The sequence below is a fragment of the Stegodyphus dumicola genome, chromosome 1, assembly GCF_044657685.1.
Source record: "Stegodyphus dumicola isolate Sdum_Otavi_A_Nest chromosome 1, ASM4465768v1".
Classification (NCBI taxonomy): domain Eukaryota; kingdom Metazoa; phylum Arthropoda; class Arachnida; order Araneae; family Eresidae; genus Stegodyphus; species Stegodyphus dumicola.
In genome coordinates this window covers 220,907,304-220,928,799 of record NC_140768.1, presented here as the reverse complement: position 1 = coordinate 220,928,799, position 21,496 = coordinate 220,907,304, and the positions used below count along the sequence as shown (strand labels likewise).

The window sequence follows — 21,496 nt, the reverse complement described above, 5'->3', positions numbered from 1 at the left end:
ATCACGACATCATGAAGATTAATACTTTATGTCAGAAACGCTTTAGACTGTGTTATGAGAAGCCTTGAGATTTAACCTCTTACAGGGTTGGAATAGGAATTCTTACAGTCACAAATCATTATGGAATATCTATTTACAATTATTAAAACCTGAAAAAAGCATGTCTGCGATGTTATCATCATGCGATGATTTGTAGATACTTTATTTTTTACCATGATATTTTCGACGACGATGTTTTGTACCACGATGTTTTAAAACTGCGATGTTTTCTCCCCCGATGTTTTGTAGCACGACGTTTTCGTCTTGCAATGTTTTCTTCGCGACATTTTTGTCAGCGATGTTTTTGCCGCGATGTTATCGGCGGACACCATTTGAATCATAAAAAATTGTTTTTTAAACTGTTTTTATTTTATGTTTTGTTTTATAATTTTCTGTAATGTACAATTTTTAATGAAGATGTTTTGAGTTTTAATGCATTTTTTCCTTGCGCGATGTGAGATGTGGCGCGATGAATTGATTGAATAAGAAATATATCTCTAATGAAATTGAAGGAAATGAGTTTAAATGAAGTGCAGCAAAAAATAAATTGTGTATAATTTAACAGGCTGTTAGGTTATGAGGTGTCCACATCATTTATGTTTATTATGTGTTTATTCATCATTTATGGCCACAAATTTTATCATTTATGTTCTTCAGAATAGAAGCGATTTCACAAATACAAAAGTTTTAGATTTTAAAATATAATTTTATAATTTGAGTAGACAATGTTTGAAGAACATTGCCTTGTGCTATGTTGTAACTGGAGTGAGCTGCACTAATACTTACCAAGGTTGAGAAAGACAGTATTTATAAGCTATTAAATAGATTGCCGTTTGAAGTACAATGAATGAAAAAATCGAAAATAATGGAAGGATGCTGACAAGACTTCTTGTTGGAGCCCTCTTTGCCAGTTTTGGAAAAGCGGAAGTTGCACCAACTATAAAAAATAAAGGCTATAACTTTCATTAAACCAGTGGAATTATCCTAAATTAAAAGCAATAACTTTGTAATTAATTCATATAAGAGGGCATCTAATCGATAGTCGTCAAAATCTTTAATTTGCTGGTTAATGATAGACAGAAATGCCATTCAGTTCGATATTTTTCATTTTTCCGTTATAACATCTTATTTTTTACTTGTTTTGTGATTAAGTTTGGGAAAAATATAGAGCATTTCGTTTACGGTTTCATTTATTTATTTTAAAAAATTAGCACATATTGGTAAAATTTTTATTTAAATGTAATATGATCTAATTTGAAATCATTAGTTTTTATGTGTTTGATGTAAAATCTGGAAGGAATGGAAAAAAATGTATTGGATAAAAAATTTTATATTTCCAGAAGGTCGTTCGCACTTTATCAACTTTATTGTCATACAAAAATGAAATATTATTTGTAATCTTTTTAATTCCAAAGATAAACTTTATGCCTCTGAAACTGGCCTCAGGTTACGAAAGAAATGTTTCTTTACGCTTTTTCACGAGTTATCATGATCTATTTAAAAATTTGCACCAAATCGGCTTGAACGGCTTACTTAACGCACTCAAAAATGTTGGGGACACCGCGTCACTCCCCCAGGAGAATTTGTTTTGTGGTTCCTAGTCTCATATCTGATAATTAACAAAGTCGATCCTCTAAAGGCATGCTTTCAAACGAGCAGTAGTTCCCATTGCCATGCTGTCTGAGAGGAAAGTAGAAGTGCGTTCCTTTTCCAGTCTTTTAAAGTGAACTCTTTTTGTGTGATACTAATACAGACAGCCCCGCTCTGGAAACAGCGTGTCAATTTAGGTCATAAATCTCCTCTTTCCATTTTCGCTGCAGTCTGGGGTTGGAAAATACCAAGTGAGGAGTTTCTCTACGGGGTAAAAATTCAAGCTACACTAAAATCTGACAAATGCACTTTCTGAGGAAATACATTTGTATCAACAAATTGCAAAGATGCGTAAAAATCAATGTTATTCCATTTCAAAGAGATTTATTTTGCCATAGTAAATTTTAAAGCGAAAACACGTCTAGCTGAAAGTAAAAATAAAGAAAAGGCTTCAAAATCGCTTGCTATGACGTTTGAATGCAAGTAAATATCAAGAAAGTGAAGTTTCTGATCCTGAAAGAAAATTCAGCTACTCAAGGGTCCATTGTATCGGAACTGGAATATCTTCTGGCACTGTAAGTAAAATCATTCATAAGGATTTGAAGTTAAAAAGGTGTTTAGTCATAAAGTTCATCTGCTTTTGTCATAGTATATTAAGGAAAGGAAAACAAATTTTAGAAAATTATATGAAAAACATCTAGCTGTTGATACATGGAAATTTATGGTAACACTCGTTGAGGCATGGGTACAATAAAACAAAGAGCAGAGATTAAATTAATTTAAACAGAGAGCAAAGATCAATTTTCTTTGCTCAACTCACGAAAATGACTGTATGAAATGACTTCGTCAATATACGGAAATGTTCCCAACGGAACTCATGATAATTGCAAGATTTTATTACAGCGGTTAAATGAAAATTAAACGTCTCAAGTAAGGCTAAAAGGACACAAATAAAGTTGAGCTTTCTATGAACGAAGCCTTTAGCCACACGAATTCAACTGCCGCTTATTTAACAAAGACATAATCATAAAGAGGAATAAAATGTTTCCCATGTAATGGAATACTTGTAAACTCACTTGATATTTCTCGTATGAATTTTGCGCTTTTGGGTTCTTAAAACAAACCTTATAAAAATGGCATGCAAGAACACTGAACGGAAAACAACTCCTGATGAGTGCGATAAAATTGCCATGAATAAAGCCAAGAAAAGGTTTACTTTCATGGAAAATTCGAGCTAAAGCTAGATCCAAAATTCAAGGCTATCAGACAGAAACAAATCAAAGGAAGAAATACGCCCTTTAAGGATAAAAACTAATTATCGAAACACTTTCCATAAAGTGCGAACGACCATCTATAAATAGGCCACTCTGAGAATCCAAGCAAGCCAAAAAGAAAGAAAAATCAATAAGACTTTGATGGCTTTATTCGATTTGATGAAATTTATGCAATGATAGTGGCATGATAAAAGAAACAGGATAATTGTATCCTCCGCAGAAACAATAAGAGAAAATTTTCCACTTTTAAGAACAGCTATTTTCCTTTCATTTTGCTATAGCTGTTTAGTATAATAGGATAATGATTTTTCAAATAGCCGAACATATTCCATGCATTTATCGCAAGGAAAATTTCGACAAATTTACATTTTTTAAAAAGCAGTTAAAAATGAAATCATATATTTTGACATTGTTTTGAAAACTTTAAATTATATTCCAAATTCTTTTATAATATAATAAGTATATTTATCTTTACGCAGATTAAATGAGTTTTTATTTGCGTTGAGTAATTTAAAATATAGAAAGGTCATAAAAACTTCTCGTATATATGAACCCCTAGCGGTCTTTTCACTCAACCAATCGAAATGAAATTCCAGATGTTATTATTTGAAGGTAAGCTGTCAATATTGCCTGTAATAATATATGACTTAAAACAATAGAGCTCTCCCGGCTACGCTTACAGTGAACACATTTCGAAAATTTCGAAAGGTAACACCCACATTTTTTCTGCTCAAATTGATACGCGCATTGAAAAACCATAAATGGAGTTGGGACGAAAATTACCGGGGTAAAACATTTGCAAAGAAGAACATTGTAAAAGGACCAATAAAAACACATCAAGGGAGAAGGAAAAAGTTTCTGTTGGAATTACAAGTTTTCAAAGTGCTCACATTCGTGGACGATACGGAAATGTTTCCAACGGAACTCATGATAATTGGAGGATTTTATTACAGCGGTTAAATGAAAATTAAACGTCTCAAGTAAGGCTAAAAGAACACGAATAAAGTTGAGCTTTCTATGAACGAAGCCTTTAGTCACACGAATTCAACTGCCGCTTATTTAACAAAGAGAGAATCATAAAGAGGAATAAAATGTCTCCAATGTAATGGAATACTTGTAAAATCACTTGATACTTTTCGTATAAATTTTGCGCTTTTGGGTTCTTAAAACAAACCGCTGGGTGCAGGAAATTCTTCACAACAGTGGCGAATGAAGCATCGCAGGAGGAATCTGTATAACGTCACGTTTTATGGCATCTTTCAATTATGGCAAATCTACTTGATTTAATGTGTACACCTCGAATTTCAGGAAACCCCAAAACCAGAAATCCATCCGAGTGAGGTCAGGGGGGATTGCGGTGGCCGGAACACTGCAAGGTTGCGGGAGATTACTCGATCTCTAAAGTACTGTTGCAACACTTGCGGAACATATGTGGCGACATATAGAAGATAGCCTTCTTCCATCCATATAATGTCTTTAGCGACATTTCGCTGCTGCAATTCTATAATTACGCAATTCTGCATCATGGTTATATCGAGCATTTAAGATGGAGCACATTTTTATACCTGTAGAAGAGACATCTTCGAAGAAATATAAACTGAGAACGAAGGTGCTTACGATGTCGCGCCACAGTTTCTTTTTGTGTAAAGGCGCTGGTGCCACACCATCAGGATTTTCGTTGGCTTATGAACGCAGTTTTTGGAGTTCATTTTCTCAGTTAATGGGAAAAGTGCCTCATCCATCTGTACTATCTGCAGAGCCCACCTGCTATCTTCACCATATCTGATAAGGAAAAAATTCTTAAAGTCAGCATGCTGCTCATCTCCTGGTTGAAATATTTAAACGCGCCGGAATTGATGAGGAAATCTCCGCAGAACAGAACACAGAAACTTGAGGACTATGGTTTCCAATACATTTAAACTGCGAGAAACACTTATTGCAGTATGCAATGAACCTGCAGTAATCGTATTATGCACTTTCGCAACAACTTCAACAAGAACACAAAGTCGTCCAAATCGCGATCTATCACATGCGTATCTAGTTTCTTCAAATGTTTTTACTAAATCACTTACAGTTTTTACGGAACATGGACCTAACTTATTTTATGATTAAACTGAAATCAAGTTATTTACAAGCTTTCTATTTAATACTGTTTAATTTTAGAACTATTCTAATGCTGCAGCTGAATTTAGCCTCGAATGGATGATAAGAAAGGCTTTACATTTCTAATTCGAAATTAATGAATGGCAATAATTGAAAACTCACTAGAAAGCAGTCGACGTATTGTTCAGGTTTTATACTATGCCTATGTTAACACGAAAGAACGTTTAATTTTAAAATTTACACCTTTTCCTTGATCATGATCTCATAAGGTATTTCTCCCGCCTTCATAGCGTGCCTTCGTGGTGTAATTGTTCTGCACGCTGGGCGGTATTCCAGAGGTCCGTGGTTCGATTTCCGATGAAGGCAATTGCTCATTTTTCACCAAAAAAGTCCTAATGTCTCTACAATCTTAATGCGATTTGTAATTCTACATTATTTCTGATAATGAATAGGAGCCATATATTTGAGGCGATTTTTCGTGAATATGTCCGTGAGAATTTAATTGTTGTCTTTGATTGCAATTTAAAATGCTATAGTTTATGAATCTTTTCATCAATCATTAAAATTAGTTTTTCCGACAAAACAACAGTGACAGAATAAAATCTATGTCATTTATTCTAAACTTCAGTATCCCTGAAAAGGGAACTATTTTTTTGTCGTATTTAGTATTTAATAAGAGAATATAACTAGTACATATATGGTGTACAAAACTCATCACATGTTTATTTGCACGTATTTAGTGCCTACATAAAGCTGTCACAAACAAAATCCCTTGTCACATAATTATACTAGTTATGAATATAAAATTTACTTACTTAAAAAGGGAGGAACTAAATTAAGGACAACATCAATCAAGACGAAAGCCCCATCCGAACATCTTTGTCCGTCCTTATAATGAAGAAATGTATAAATACTTATTTCATTTTAAAGTACTGCTGTGAAAGTATTAATGAAACAATAACAGACTTACCCAAAATAACCAAAGAACTGCGATAAGGAAGATAAAACTATAACACACCATATATCGAAATGCATCGAAAACAGATACTAAAGCTGCTCGCCCTTCACTAAAACAAACAAAACAAACAAACAAAAAAAAAAAAAAAAAAACTAATTTTACCACTTAGGTTCTCAACCTATTGTAAGCTTTGATGTACTTTGTATAACAGATTGTACACTGCTTGTACTTTATGACTTGCCTGATATGTTTTTTAAACTTAACTAATGTAAACATCTTCAATAAAACATTTCATTCAAAAATGAGAATTGCAGAGAAAAATAGTTCTTCATATATCACACTTCTAATGTTTAAAATAAAAAATTGACTTAATTATCTTCTTACAGCATGCAATTGTATTATGTAAGGAAAAATTAAAAAGCAAGCTCTCGAGCAACAAAGTGGAAAATCTAATTAGAAATGAAAAATTCCTCTTTTTAAATAAATATAATCAATAATTAAATCGGCAAAATTTATAATTCAGTATTTTATATTAGGATTTATTATATGAAAGTAAATATTTCCAAAAATAAAAAAGTAGCAATTTAGGAATAAATAGCAATAAACAATTGGAAATAGTGTGCTCTTACTGGAGTACACAAAAAGAAAGAAAAAGGCGATGTAGCAGTATGGTTTTACTTCTAATGACCTTATGTTTAAATGTAAGCAAAATTCAATTTTAGACTACATGAGCGTTTTAGAAAAATTATCATTATTTTGAGGGAGAAAGCCATGGGTCACTTTTCCAGACTGATATGCTAACCATAGCATGCGTATATAAAATGATAAAAAAAGAATATCAGTATCTTAATTCTTTAATCAATACCTTAATTCCTTCTATAGTACCTGCGCATCAGAGTTTAGTGTTTGATTTCCTAACATTTGTCTTTAAAGTGACTCTCAAACACAGCAGAACTTTTGAGATTTAAAAGTTCCATTGCTATTGTATTCATTCTCAAACAAGAGTGAAAAGCAAATTCTAATAAAATAAAAGGAAATATGAAAGTAATTTTATACTGATTGTACAACCTTTATAAATGGATAAACATATTTACTTAACCCTAAGAATTATTTACTTAACCCTAAGGCATATTTTTACTTAACCCTAAGAATTATTGCCTACAGATTTATATCAGCAACAAGATGTTAGAGTTACTTCTAACTGTTTTGCTTTTTGCTCATCTTTTTAATTTTCCTTTCATGGGTATTTTTCTCCATACATTAAGTAGCGCATTTCTTACCTTTGTCTAGTTCTTATTCCTTCTGTCAATGGGTGACTTGGATCTCTGTAACCCATATATAATAAAATCATTAAGACTCATTTACAAGGTTTTGCCTTACTACGTTTGCCCAGATATCTCTGCCATCTAATACTTAATGGTTATAAACTGACAGAGATATTAGAAAAACTCTTATAGGGTGAGATAGCTACCTATAGCTCACATTATTATCGGCACGGACATAAGCTCTCGACATTTAAGACGTTTAAACTTTTAGCATTTTAAACGTTATTAAAACGTTTACATTCATTACGCTGTCCACACAGAAGGCAGAGTTGTTCAGCACCTTCGTTTTACACAAAGCATTGGAAAGGAAAGCAAACAGAAGCAAATTACAGCCTGCACTTTCAGCTTTTTGCTGCTTTACAAATATAATTTAGTTCTCATCGAAACCCTTTTCTTTTCTATCGGGAATACAAATAAGCTTCCGCCATTTTTATCGAAAATTGGTCATTTATTGTTAAAGAAAGGTACGTTATGTTTTATTCAAAATAGTGTCCATCCGTAGATACTACTTTTCCCTATCTTTCCGGCAGCATACGAATACCGCCTCAGAAGAACGTTTCATCTTTCGAGGCTATCCACAAATCAACCTAATTTTTGGTATCTTCATATGATACGAAGCTCTGTTCAGACAGGTCATGTGCCATCAATCGAAGCAGATAGTAATTAGAAGGAGCAAATAGTAATTAGAAGGTCTGGTGAATACAGCAGGTGAGGGAAAACTTCACGTTTGGGTGTTTTCGAGTAGGTTTTGACCGGTGTTAGAACATGTGGGTGAGAGTTATCATGCAGGAGATTCGGTATTGTCCCTCAGTGATGATTTTGTTCAGTTTGAGCAACATGATACAATGTATTGACACATGATACAATGTTGATTACAGCATATAACATAGTGGATATGGAAATTCATGGAATAAATGTCATTCATAGCAGGATAATTATCCCGTGGTTATTTGGTTTGGCTGTCGATGATAAAGGATGGCTAGGTGGTAGCATGGCTCCCCATGATTTCGCTTTCTTTGAATTATTGCAGCGGATCCATGTTTCATCACCAGCGACAGTAAGATGAAAAAAAGGTTTCGCTTATGCTTGGCAAGCAGCTTTTCACGTGTAAAAAAGTGAGGTTCAACGTTTCTCGGCTTCAATTCATATATAACCGAATTTCCTTGCTTTTGGATCATTTCCAATGATTTTAAACCGTATGAAACTGCTTATTCAGTCATTTCTAATGAAAGTGCAAGATCTACTTGCGTTTGGCACGAATCTTCATCCAATAATGCTTCTAACTCCGTGTCTTCATACACTTTCATCTTTCGGCTGTGTTCTTTGTCTTCAAGTCAAATTAAACTTTAAAAAGCACTCACCACAACTTCTCTCACTCTTTACGCAACCTCATCATATGCTTTTACAAGCAATCGATGCGCTTCAGCTGCAGATTTCTTTAAATTAAAGAAGTAAATCAAAAGTTCCCACAAATGACACTCATTTGGCTCAAAACTCGACATTTTGCTCACGAAAAAAATGTATGATGCCAGATACAAAATTTCTAATATTTCAAAATTCATGTTGTTAGCAGATGCCGAGCCTTATTGTATGACGTTTTATTTCAGACAACTTTAATAAAGTTAAGTGGGCACCATTTTTCTTCAAACGACGAAGATTTATTTTTACTCCGAATGCTTTTCTTACTTTAGTTTTGGTGATCTAAATTGCTTTCAGTATTTTTCTTATTTGAATTCACATAATATTCCACATTTTAATTCCCAAATATATATGAAAGAAACACAAACAATATAAATTAGTTCCATAAATTCGAATATCAATAAGCTAAATAAACATTTGTACACGGAGAGCTGACCTGATAATTGTGGGAATACACTGAATGTTATGCTGTGAAGACGTGAATGGAGCAGCAACTGATGCTTCGGCTACAGACAGAGATACACCAGTGTGAGCTGTTTTAAGAGCTCCGCAGTCGTTTGCTCCGTCACCGCACATGCCAACTTGATACCTAAAAAATTAATATAATATACATTAATCAATAAATTTCCTGTGCATATTTTTTTATTTCACTTATATACTGTAAAGTTCAATACGTGTAATGTATTTTGAACTCTCAGAAGACGTTATTATGCGAACATCGATTTATTGCGATGTTAAGAATGAATAAATTAAAACAAATCACAATTTTAGCTTGTGAAGAGTAATGAAATTTTATTCAGTAAGAAATGCGAACTATTTACATGCAACATTTAGCTGAGACACCTTCAAGCATATAAGTATATTCATTTATCTTGTTTCGACCTTTTTCTGAATTTAATGGATAGGAAATGATTTCATTAATTTATTTACCTTCAAGTCAGTATTTAATGAAAATGTTAAAAAATTATATTGTAGTGACGGGCAAATAAGTTGTGAAAATAATTAACCATTTTTGACCGCTAGCCGAAAAACGTACTTAAATTTTAAATTTAGGTACAGGTACTTAAAAACCTAAATGTATGGAGAACTGTTTTATAACTGAATATACATGTTGTAGAGACATTATGTATTTTTTGAAAGCAGGGATGTGAAAAATGGGCAATGCTCTCGCCAGGACTCGAACCCTGGACCTCTCGAAATACGCGCAAAATCTGTTGACCATTACACCACGAAGGGCATGCTAAGAAGGCGGAAGAAGTAATTTATAATATATAAAAAGAAATTTGCTTTATCTTTGCAATTTTTACAATATGTTTAGTTTAAATAGGAATATCTCCAAAATTTTAGTCCTAATTTGAATTTTTACTTAAAAGATAGTTGGCATAAGCAGTTCTATGTTAGTGGAAAACATCCTCAGCCACTCATTTTTGATAAAGTAGTTCTTCCTGGTATGAAATTATTTACAATTACGCGAAATTTTATTCTATTAAGCAGTTTTTGTAAAGCGTAATTTCACAATTACTATGAATAAAAGGAAGAAAATCCAAAATAATCCACAAGACGTTTTGAATAATTCTTATGTTCCTTAAAATCTTCACTGTCGTGTTCTTCCCATTAAATATTAAGAATATATTAACTACATTAGGACCGACTAGAAGAGAAGCACGTTAATGTGACAATCAAAATCCTAAAAACAACCTTGTATTTAGCGTAAGTATATTGAAACGCTCAATCGATTTGGAGGGCAGCTAAAGGTCCCTCCTCATCAGGAGAAAGAAGAAAAATAAAGGGGAAGGAGTCTCAGAAACACGTCCTTATCAGCACTGCACGTGGTTATAACCGGATTTTTAATCAGAGTTACACTGGCCGCCTACTTTTACTGAGCCAGGCTATCTGATCAAACATGTAACACAGAGGACAAGAAAAATTAGCGAAGTTAAAAATAGGGAGCTAGTGGCAACTGCACCTTCACGCTCAAAATCTGAACTTCGAATAATGGAAAGCAACCACTGAACGGATTTTAATACCCTCTGGTAGTACCAAACGCGAGGAGGTAACGCCATCTATCGGCAAAAATAGTAACTGAATCAAGATAGTAGAATTTTAAAGGCATTAGGAAGGACGCCATCTATCGGCAAAAATAGTAACTGAATTAAGATAGTAGAATTTTAAAGGCATTAGTTAATGATTTTAAGTCCAATCCAGTCTTTCCTAATGCCTTTAAAATTCTACTATCTTAATTCAGTTACTATTTTTGCCGATAGATGGCGTTACCTCCTCGCGTTTGGTACTACCAGAGGGTATAAAAATCCGTTCAGTGGTTGCTTTCCATTATTCGAAGTTCAGATTTTGAGCGTGAAGGTGCAGTTGCCCCTCGCTCCCTATTTTTAACTTCGCTAATTTTTCTTGTCCTTTGTGTTACATGTTTGATCAGATAGCCTGGCTCAGTAAAAGTAGGCGGCCAGTGTAACTCTGATTAAAAATCCGGTTATAATCACGTGCAGTGCTGATAAGGACCACGTGTTTCTGAGACTCCTTCCCCTTTATTTTTCTTCTTTCTTTCTATGTATTTCTTTCTTCTGATGAGGAGGGACCTTTAGCTGCCCTCGAAATCGATTGAGTGTTTCAATATACTTACGCTAAATACAAGGTTGTTTTTACGATTTTGATTACATTAGACCCCTTTAAGAAAATCAGAAGAAGCCATTTTAGATAATATTTGTTTTTCGTATAATCTGTAACGTCATTAGTTGTTTTTTGGAGAATGAAATATGAAAAAATCGGCAATGCCTTCGTTGGGATTCTAGTTTCAGATTTCACGACTGCTAACCTGACTGTTTCTAATTAAACCACGATTAGCATGCTGTAAGGAAGAAGAGAATTCTTTATAAATAGATAGTTATGATCTTCGATAGTTAATGGTAGGAGTAGAAACCATAGATTATATTTACGTTGTTATAATAGTACGTATTTAAGAATATGTTTTATTTAAAATAATGCGCGATCTCTTTTTAAATTTTGGTTTGGCCCTTGATTGTAGAAAAAGATGCATAATACTATATGTTAAACGGGTAGTTTAGGTAATAAAATGGAAATGGCTTATTTTTCTACACTTTTTTAGGGGCAGAAACCTCATTTTTAATGAATTTTACATAAAATTCGCAAATTCATTTGAGATAAAATTCAAAATTTTCATTTTAAACGTTTATAATGTGAAGGACACACTGTAGACTGGTTAACTACAAAAACTAATTCTTGACACAAAGAGAATATGTATTTTTTTGTGTTTAAATTTATTACTTTATCATACCCGATGCTTGACATAATGATCTAAATTTTATCTTAAAATTAAGATAGACTTATGTATTACTACCTATTTATAAAACATACACGTTATTGTTTGTAAAATATGATTGATACGTACTTCTCTTTACGCTATTCTATAATTTTTACATTTTCACGCTATAAAACTGCAAAATTTAAATTGTTTACATAATATTATAGTTCTTCAGTTGTAATATCCTTCTTATTTAAAGTATGTAAAACATAATAGTAAATGTGAGTTAAACTACCTTTTCATCAGACATGCAACGAAATAAACTGAATAGTAACTAAATATTTTTGTTTGTTTTCAATTTTAAGGCTTGTAAGATTCTCACTAGTGTATTTCTCAGAAACTGTAGAAAGTGACGAATCTTAAGAACTTGTTACCGAATTATCGGTTAAGTTCGTGTAACAAGATGGAAGGGTTATTATTTATTATTCCAATAAAAGTTAACAAAACTCCGTCTTGGAGTGTACAATAAAAACCGACACTTGGGCTTGAACTTAAGAGACTAAGAAATAAACTAAAACCAAGATTAACTAAAGAGATATAGCCGAAGCTATCAAGATTCTAATCGAGTTGGCCCCTTAACTCTATTTGACTACGAAGCTTATCAAGTGGCCTGAGTACGTCCTAGCGTAATAACAACTTAGAGAGAGAGTAGCCCAAAGGCACACGCGCGCAAATCAGAAACTCTGATTCTCTCTAACTCAGCAAGTAGACTTCGCGGGTTAAATACCGCTCCTCCTCATTAAGTATTTAGAGTGATTCCAAAACTACGTACTGGCTGGAAGTAGTAAGTTCAAGTTAAGAATTTGACAGGAAAGGAACTTTAACTTAAAATTTAACTGCTAATAAAATTAACATAATCCTTACAGGTTAAAGCATAGCTAACCAAATAACGAATAGAACACAGTTTCTAAAATAAAATCATCTAAAAATTACGTATCCTAAAGCGTTAAAAATTATCTTAACTAATTCTTACAGGGGACAGTGTGCGTACTAGACGAAGGCATTCAGAAAGTAAGGATCATAACATGTTTATAAATATCAGGATTACTGTTCAATACTTACCCAAGATTCTGCAGAGCTTCGACAAGGTGAAGTTTCTGATCAGGTAACATTCGAGCAAATATAGTCCCTTTCAGGAGTATCTGATGTATATTAAAACTAAGGGTTACATTTACAAGAGCATTTACATTTTTAAACAATTCAGCAGAATATGTGGTTTACAGATAATAAAAACAATATAAAGATACAGCCTTAAATATTCATAAGCAATTTGCATTTGTTGAAAACATTAGACGAATCCATTAAATCATTAATAACATGTATTTAATTGATTACACCTTAACATTTGCACCATTGCGGTACTTGATTCTGCTTGTTGATAATGCCGCAATCGTAATGTCTAAATCGAGGCTTGACAGTAAAACATTTGCTTGCTAGATTTTATATGAAATAAATACTTAACAAAGTTGATATAACAAAGTTGAGATTAATTTTAAAGTTATAACTGATAATCAAATAAGATGTTTCCATTACTTTGAAAAGCAAGGTTCGTCTTCAATTATAGAAATTTATCATTTGTTATAACATATTTTTAGATATCAATCAGTGGATATCCGTATTTTCAGATTTTATCTTTTTGGAATGCTTATTTTATACTCAAATAAAAGGCGCAGTTGTCACCTTATTTGCAATTAATATATTTTAGTTTAATAAGGAACTGATACCAAATTTAAGATTGCTCACATATTTTGAAAACATTAACGATGCGTGGTTTAGTGCAATATATAGGGAATGGACATCTGAATCCTCAAATACAGCGAATCTTGAAACGAAATCGATGTTCGGAAACTAGAATTTTTGCTAATTTTTTATCATTCGTATCTTTTTAAGCCTTTATCTGCCGAAATCCCCGCATCAGAGTAGGTGCACTCAACAACTGCATCCGCATCAGCTGTGTGGCATTTTCTGCAAAGCGAAGGCTTACACTCTTCTCATCTCCAAAGAATCCAAGCACTGCAGGCAGAAGATTGTCTACGACGTGTTGCATTTTTATAGTGGTTTCTACAAAAATGTGTATTCGAACCGCAATTCCCATGTTCTATTTTACTCACTGATGAAGCGTCCTTTACGTGTGAGGAAGAGTTCACTAACCAAAATGCGCACACGTGTGGAGCCATAGACAATCCTCACAAAACCAGACCAGGTGCCACACAAACAGTTTTGCTGTTAATACGTGGGCAGGAATCATGGCTGACTGTTTGGTCGGCCCATATATCTTATATCGCCGAATGAAAGCTCACAAGTATCTCATTTTTCAGGAATTGGCTCTCCCGAAATTGCTGCTGGATGCGCTTGTGAAAATTACACGCCGAATGTGGATTCAACGCGCTGGGGCTTCGTCTGATTATGGAAAATTCTCCTACGTGACCATCTGGACAAGACATTTGGAAGTTTGTTAGGCTAGTTCGTCTCGTCGCATGGCTTACAATATCCCAAGATTTATCGCTTCTTGATTTTTAATTTTGGGTTGCCATGAAGGCAGGTGTCTACGAAATGGACCTTGTTGCAAGAATCGCCATCGCTGCTGGTTCGATCCGCGAAACGTTCGGCATTTTGAAAATGCTCGCCAATCCATTTAGCATAGGTATCATTTGTGCATTAGTATCGATGGGCGGAATTCAAAACACCTCTCGAAATGCTTCTAACCACTTTATTATTTTTTCGTCTAATAAAATGCTTAATGCTGCTTTCTGCATTGTATGCTTGCTTTGTCTTTATGTCTTTTTATCAACTGACGGCGGCATCTGGGACCTTGCTTTCCTATGTGATTCTGATGCCTTCTGATACTTTTCTACTGATTACCTCTCCACCAAATTTGTACGTGGTGTTCTGGAACGCTTTGTGCATGATGTAAAATAAAAAGAGGCAAAAAGTGCTTGAATAGCTTTTCATTCAAAAATTAAATTTCAGTTTTCATAATTGTTATGACATGCTCTGTCTAATCTACATAATCCAAATCTAACCCTATCGGAAGCTTAAGAAAACGATCCTCACCTCTGTTCTTTCGACCAAGTACTATCGCAACATCCAGTTAGCATCATACTTCTAACGCATAGAGACTGCTATCAACGATAAAATGTTTGTTAATTAGAGCTAAATATTAGGTTGAAATTCTTCATTTCTTCTAATTAATAACTACATAATAGTCGTACTTCTATTACATAAATACATAATATTTTAGTCAAGTGAAATACGTTATCTAACTTAAGTAATACTAGCCAGTTGTTGTTAAAACATTTTCAAAACTCGTCCAGACCAGATACCCATGAGGAACTTTGCCTTAATTCTAAGTATTTGTAATTTTTATCATAAAACCATTTGTAATAGAAGTAAATTGTTGAACGGAATTTATGATCAAAGTAGAAGTAATCTTAATGTTATAATTTAGATTGATAATTTCCTTTTCAGTGTTTAGAAAAAAAATATAGCAATAAAATAAAATTTCAAAGCAATGTGAGAGATAAGTGCGGATATTGGCTTACCTATTTTTCATAAACTGAAGTACATAAATAAATATAGGTTTCATAAATCAAATATCAGTGAGAGAAGTGAATATTTATAGTAATTCAGTGGTGAAGCTTACTTCAACAATTTTGTTCATTCCGGAAAAATGACAAACTTAGTCAGATCATATGGCATATTAAGAAATCTGTATTCTTGATTTTATCATAATTGCTTAGAAAAAATAGTTCTAATATTATCATTAAATTTTTTATCAATTACAGTACCGAGAAAAATGTTAATTTTTATACTTTATTAAGCAAGGTTTTGTCCAAATTCCAAAGCACATCGAAAGAACTTCCCTCCATTACAAAATGATATGTTGCCTCAGAGATTGCTAGTATATGTGTATCCTGAAATATAAAAATATATTAATAACTAATACTCGTTTCTATATTTTATAAAATGCTATTAGAATGTATGTTATGCTTTCTATATGCTATAAAATATGTATTAAAAATCAATACTAATTTCTATATGCCGTTAGGTTCATTTTAAACAAACAAAAAGCAATAAAAAGACATTGGATAACATTTTACTTTTACCAATTCTATGGAAAGTTCTGGACGAAAATGTTCTGGAGGAGAGGAGAGAGACGTTAAAAAAAGTTAACTATTAAAACGTTAAAGTTAAAAATTGCAAGAAATGTATATGTTGCACATTGTTGAGAGTAAATGTTATATTAATTACAGAGTATTAATAAATTTGTATTTGTTTAAGTAAATGTAGTTTCCTTTCTACATGAGTTTGCACCATCATGTCAGCTAAGGCACCTCTGAATATGAACGAATTAGTGAAACACTCGATCGTACTACTAATAAATTGAGTCGAATAACATAAATAGTGAAACATTTCCAAACATTAATTTTAGGATATGCATAAACTGAAGTTCTAGCTATTCCCAGCGACGTATTACCAATTAGGACTGAATGTTATTCTGCCCAAACTCTCTTTTATGAGAAAGTGTTACAGAAATGCATGCCTTTTACTAAAAAATTGCATTATATTATCAATGAGTTTAATATATACGTGAAACAAAAACCGTTTCAATGTGTTCTTATCTATTAATTCACATCATAACAAACATTCTAATAAAATATCTGAAAATAGTTACTACAAACAGAGTTACTACGACGAAATAAAATGAATTAAACGGATGTATTCCTCTGTATCTCTAAATGTTAATTTCACCTCAGAAAACAGTTTCAAATCGCTATTGATGTAATTTCTTTCTTAACCCTTCTTCATTCCAATCATATTCAACCGTAATTATATTTGTAACTTTTTAATGTAACGGAAAATGAACGAACGTAATATACAGAGTGATTCTTTCCAAGAAAATGGCAGTAGCTCAAAGTCTATTTAATAAGTTTGTAGAGACATTAGGTTATTTCGAAGCAGAAGATATGAAAAATGAGCAATGCCCTCCCCGTGACTCGAATCACGGAACTCTCGAATACGCTTTGAGCGCGCTGATCACTACATCACGAAGGCATGCCAAGAAGGCGGGAGAAATACCTTATAAGTTTACATGTATATATAATTACATAACTTGCATTATGAGAAATTCGTCGATTACAGAAAACTGTTCGAGGAAATACTAGCAGAGACGAACGCAACACTTTATTTTAACGAAAGGGTCGTGATGTTTACAATCATAAAGCGAAAAATGGAAAAAATGGGTCAGGAACTGCTCATTGCAATTTCACGCTAAATGCCGTCGGCCATTTGGAGTCTCAATGACGACAGGATTTCCCTTCTCCTTTTCCAATGTCCCGCGTTTTTTTCATGTAAATTTCACACCTTGTTAACCTTCCGTTGGATCTAGTTCTTTAGAGTCACATTATGTAACGAAACAAAACTTGAATGTAATATATTCTCTAAGTATATTTGATCATAAATACGGGAACATTGCCGTAATTAATAAATATTTCGAATGTATTATGATTTCTACTGAAAACGAGATGACATTTTGGTATCTTCCAAAGATTAACTGAGCAGAAGAAATATCTTCAAGGTACAGAATGCAAACACTTTAGGGATTTATGGTCATAGAAAGCTTTTAAAAAGAAACTTGAATTCCCAGAGTACCTATAAATAAAAAACCCTAATTTTAAATCTTCTTAAAAATCTTTTTGCGAATATCAGAAACACTTGATTTTATATAATACAGATGAACTAAACCATAGAGGAATTTTTTCCATTTAAGATAGGGAAATGTTTTCCTGGAATTAAGTTGGTGATTTCTAGGTAAGATATTTATTTTCGGTACTGGAACATTTCAATCTATTCAATTTCTTTTTAGTGAAAGAAAATGTAGAAATTATTAAACTGTAACTGAGGAAACTTTCAGAATTCCAATTTCAAGAAAATATCACTGAATAACTGTGTCGAACAGGAAGAGCAAATCATTGATAACGTCATTAATTTTATAATGTTTTTTCGGGTTTTCAGCCATTGCGTTAAACAAGAAACAAGTACTGCATTTCAACAAATTTGGAGTTATCCTTCAGACTATTTCATCTTCATATTCTTTCAAAGAAAGCTGAATTAAAGTGCAGACACACACTTTTCTTTGATGTACATTGAGAATTCACTATCTCTCATAGATGATTGAAATTTTGATTCGAGAAAATTTACAGACTCTTTTATTATTATGATTAGGGGTTTTATTTTATCTTTTAAATTGATATTTAGGGTTGTAGAGACATTAGGTACTTTTTAAAGGCAGGCAAGATGAAAAATTAGCAACGTCTTCGCCGGGAATCGAACTGCGGACCTCTCAATTACGCGCTGAGCATGCAGATCATTACACCACAAAGGCTCATTAAGAAGGCGGGAGAAATACCTTATATACTCCCCCTTTTAAAAGGCGACTGGGGTTTTAAGCGACCCAATCGCTAAATCTTGGGTGTGGAGAATCCTCATCCAACACCATTTTTAGTTCGGGCACCACTGTAGAGCCCTTAGGTATTTTTTGAAACCAGGCAAGATGAAAAATTAGCAACGCCTTCGCCGGGCATCGAACCGCGGACCTCTCAATTACGTGCTGAGCGTGCAGACCACTACACCACGAAAGCTCGTTAAGAAGGCGGGAGAAATACCTTATCAGGTTATAGAGTTTGACTTACCTTGGGAGCATAAACAGTTTCAAACTCCTAACAGGCATAAAGCGAATAATTTCTTTGTCTGAAATTAACTTAAAGGTTTTAAAATAACCTTTTTATTGAAACACAAACTTTGAACATAAATACACTTCCTGTGCTAACAGAATCGACCACCACTTGTGGCGATGCAACCAAAATAGTACTCAAATTTAAATTAAAATGTAAGCTCGTAGTTACAGACTGCACAAATAAATTTAAATCGAAGTTGGATCAATTCTCTATCCAGCATAACAATTTAAATGTCGGCAGCAAATAAAGCAAAGCTTAATAATTACAAGCTTAGAGGAGATGGCAGAATTAAAGCAATGTTGGCTTAAGAGGCAGAAATACGCTCTGTCCTACAGTCCGGGAATCATTATCTTAATACTCTCTAACTCATTTACATTTCTAGTTAGGAAACGGAAAGAAGAAGTTATAGTAAAGACTTGAGTTATAAATAACCGGTTAGTTTAAACAATAAATGCTACAAGGTTTTCAGCAAGAGATAATATTAGGGCAGTAAAGGCAGTATTTTTAGAAGAACGTTGGCATATTTGGAGACATTCTTAATACAGGTTTCATTTTTCAAATTAGCCTGAATAATTTATCAGGAAATCATAAACGCTTACAAGCCCTGCCATTTTTAACCTTAAGGGTGTCCTGAACAATGGTTACACCATAAAAATGTTTGAGAATCAGTGTAATAAGTATTAAATGTACTTATTAAGCAAAAGCGCAGGAAAACAAAATATAAATTTTTATAGATTTTAATAAATCTGCAAAATCAATATGATAAACTTGCAGATAAGAAAAAAATTGTAGCAAAATAAAATAGAGCTTTGAGTGCCTGTTTTTACTTTAAATACGTATTTCAGTATTAACAATATTAGCGCAAAAGTTTTATGGACCCAGAAATATAAAAATTAAGAAAAATATAGTAACAATAATTGCAAAAGCAGTAAATAGGAATAAAAACTAAAACAAAATTTTTGGTACTTGTTTTTTTTACACTTCTGGTGTGTGTTTTATAAATTAAAAGAGACAAAAAATAGAATTTTAAATGTCGAGAAACCAGATTAAAGGCGCAACCGGAAAAAGAGAGCATAGCATTATCTCCGTTTCCCTCACTGGACAGAAAAGCGTGCTTATGAAAGGTTACACGAAAACTCATTTTACAAATGCTACTCACATCTTTATTATCCTGGTTTTCTTTCACCGATAACGGAAGTTTGACAAAACTGAATTCAACTTCTAGATGGCTTTTGGAGCTCGTATTTAAGCCAGTGGATGTAGTTGCTTCAACTGTAATTATCTTATCCATTTCTGCTATCATTCCACATTTCCTTCCTACGGTAATAGCTGTCAACAGATTATCTCCTGAAAATGAGCGGAAAATGCAAGATTTGTCATGAAATATATGATAATAAATTAATAGCATATTAAAATATATTATGTATGATGTTCAGAATTAAAAAATTAACGATTACAATGTGTTTTTACAGAAATACATTAGTAAAGTTTCTAAATATTGAAAATATTTGACTAAATATTGAAAATAAATACTACCAAGAGATGTAAATCATATTGAATCATATTATTATATTAAATCATAAATACATTACTATATTAAATAATAAATTTAGCTTTAACGTAATCCTACTACATTTTTTAAATATATTCTCGAAAATGGTTAAAATATTCTTGGCGCATTCAACCTTCATTTTTGAAAATAATTTTTTGAAATAGAAAATAATATATAACGTCCATGTGTATTTGTGGCATTTCAAATCATATAGCGTGAAAACGACTTTAATTGGGACGTGAACGTTTTTAGTATTTGTGTTTGGGAATATATACAAGCAATATTTATAGCCAAGCAATAAAGAAAAAAGTCATTTCGATATTATCTTGAGAAAATAAATGCTTTGAAAGATCTTTTGTACCTGTGACCATAATCGATCTGATATTAGCATCACGCAATATGTTTAGCGCAGGCACTGTTTCTGGCTTCAAGCTGTTTTCTAGAATTATTAATCCTAAAAACTGCAGATCTTTCTCTAATTCTTCTCTGAAATAAAAATGAGAAAACAGATGAGTCATTGCTAATATGTCAGCTTTTTTATACGAAAGATGGTCATTGAACAAGAAACCTTTAATTAATGTTGTGATCATTCATGTGGCATTAAATTCAAATAAATATATACGATACCGATGTTGAAATAAATATATACGATGCCGAGTTCATCAGGACCTTGCTTCTCGAATTATTTAACTGTTCTGCATAATGGTTAATGACATAATATTCTGGTACCGAAAACGAATATACTTTTGGGGTTTGAAACAGGTTTTATCATAAACATGCTTTGGAGCACATTCAAAAACTACTGTTTGTGAAACGTTTTGTTCGAATTATATGAGATATTGTTAAAGTCTTGAACGCATGTAAACAAAATTCTGATTACCTATCTAAGGGACATACTTCTGTTAACAAGGATGTAAGACAACAATATCTGTGTTACCATTAAAGTAAACTCTTTTGGCAAAAAAAAAAAAAAAAAAAAAATCGAAGCACCAAGAAGGACTTTTGCGATCGTGACGAAATTTGGTATCTTGATCGGACATGCAAATGATCAACGTTTCAGGGCAAATGAACAGGAATTGCGATCATAGCGCGCATTTCTAGTGCGCAATTCGCAAAGTATAAAATCAGTAACAGAGAAGCAGAAAATTTATCTTTTTGTTGC

General features: G+C 32.9%; 1 protein-coding gene across 2 annotated transcripts in view; it reads right to left on the bottom strand.

Annotated features, from left to right (window-relative positions):
* The window catches only part of LOC118194460 (polyamine-transporting ATPase 13A3-like), a 130,725-nt gene that overhangs the window by 16,098 nt on the left and 93,131 nt on the right, over nucleotides 1-21,496 (bottom strand). For both annotated transcript variants that reach the window (XM_085825879.1, XM_085825883.1), the window contains 8 exons: nucleotides 20,696-20,820; nucleotides 19,942-20,129; nucleotides 15,858-15,959; nucleotides 13,108-13,187; nucleotides 9,145-9,297; nucleotides 5,977-6,073; nucleotides 5,822-5,894; nucleotides 826-976 (listed from right to left, as the gene is read on the bottom strand). In XM_085825879.1, coding sequence (XP_085682005.1) covers nucleotides 826-976; nucleotides 5,822-5,894; nucleotides 5,977-6,073; nucleotides 9,145-9,297; nucleotides 13,108-13,187; nucleotides 15,858-15,959; nucleotides 19,942-20,129; nucleotides 20,696-20,820 — 969 coding nt within the window. The remainder of the gene's footprint in view (nucleotides 1-825; nucleotides 977-5,821; nucleotides 5,895-5,976; nucleotides 6,074-9,144; nucleotides 9,298-13,107; nucleotides 13,188-15,857; nucleotides 15,960-19,941; nucleotides 20,130-20,695; nucleotides 20,821-21,496) is intronic.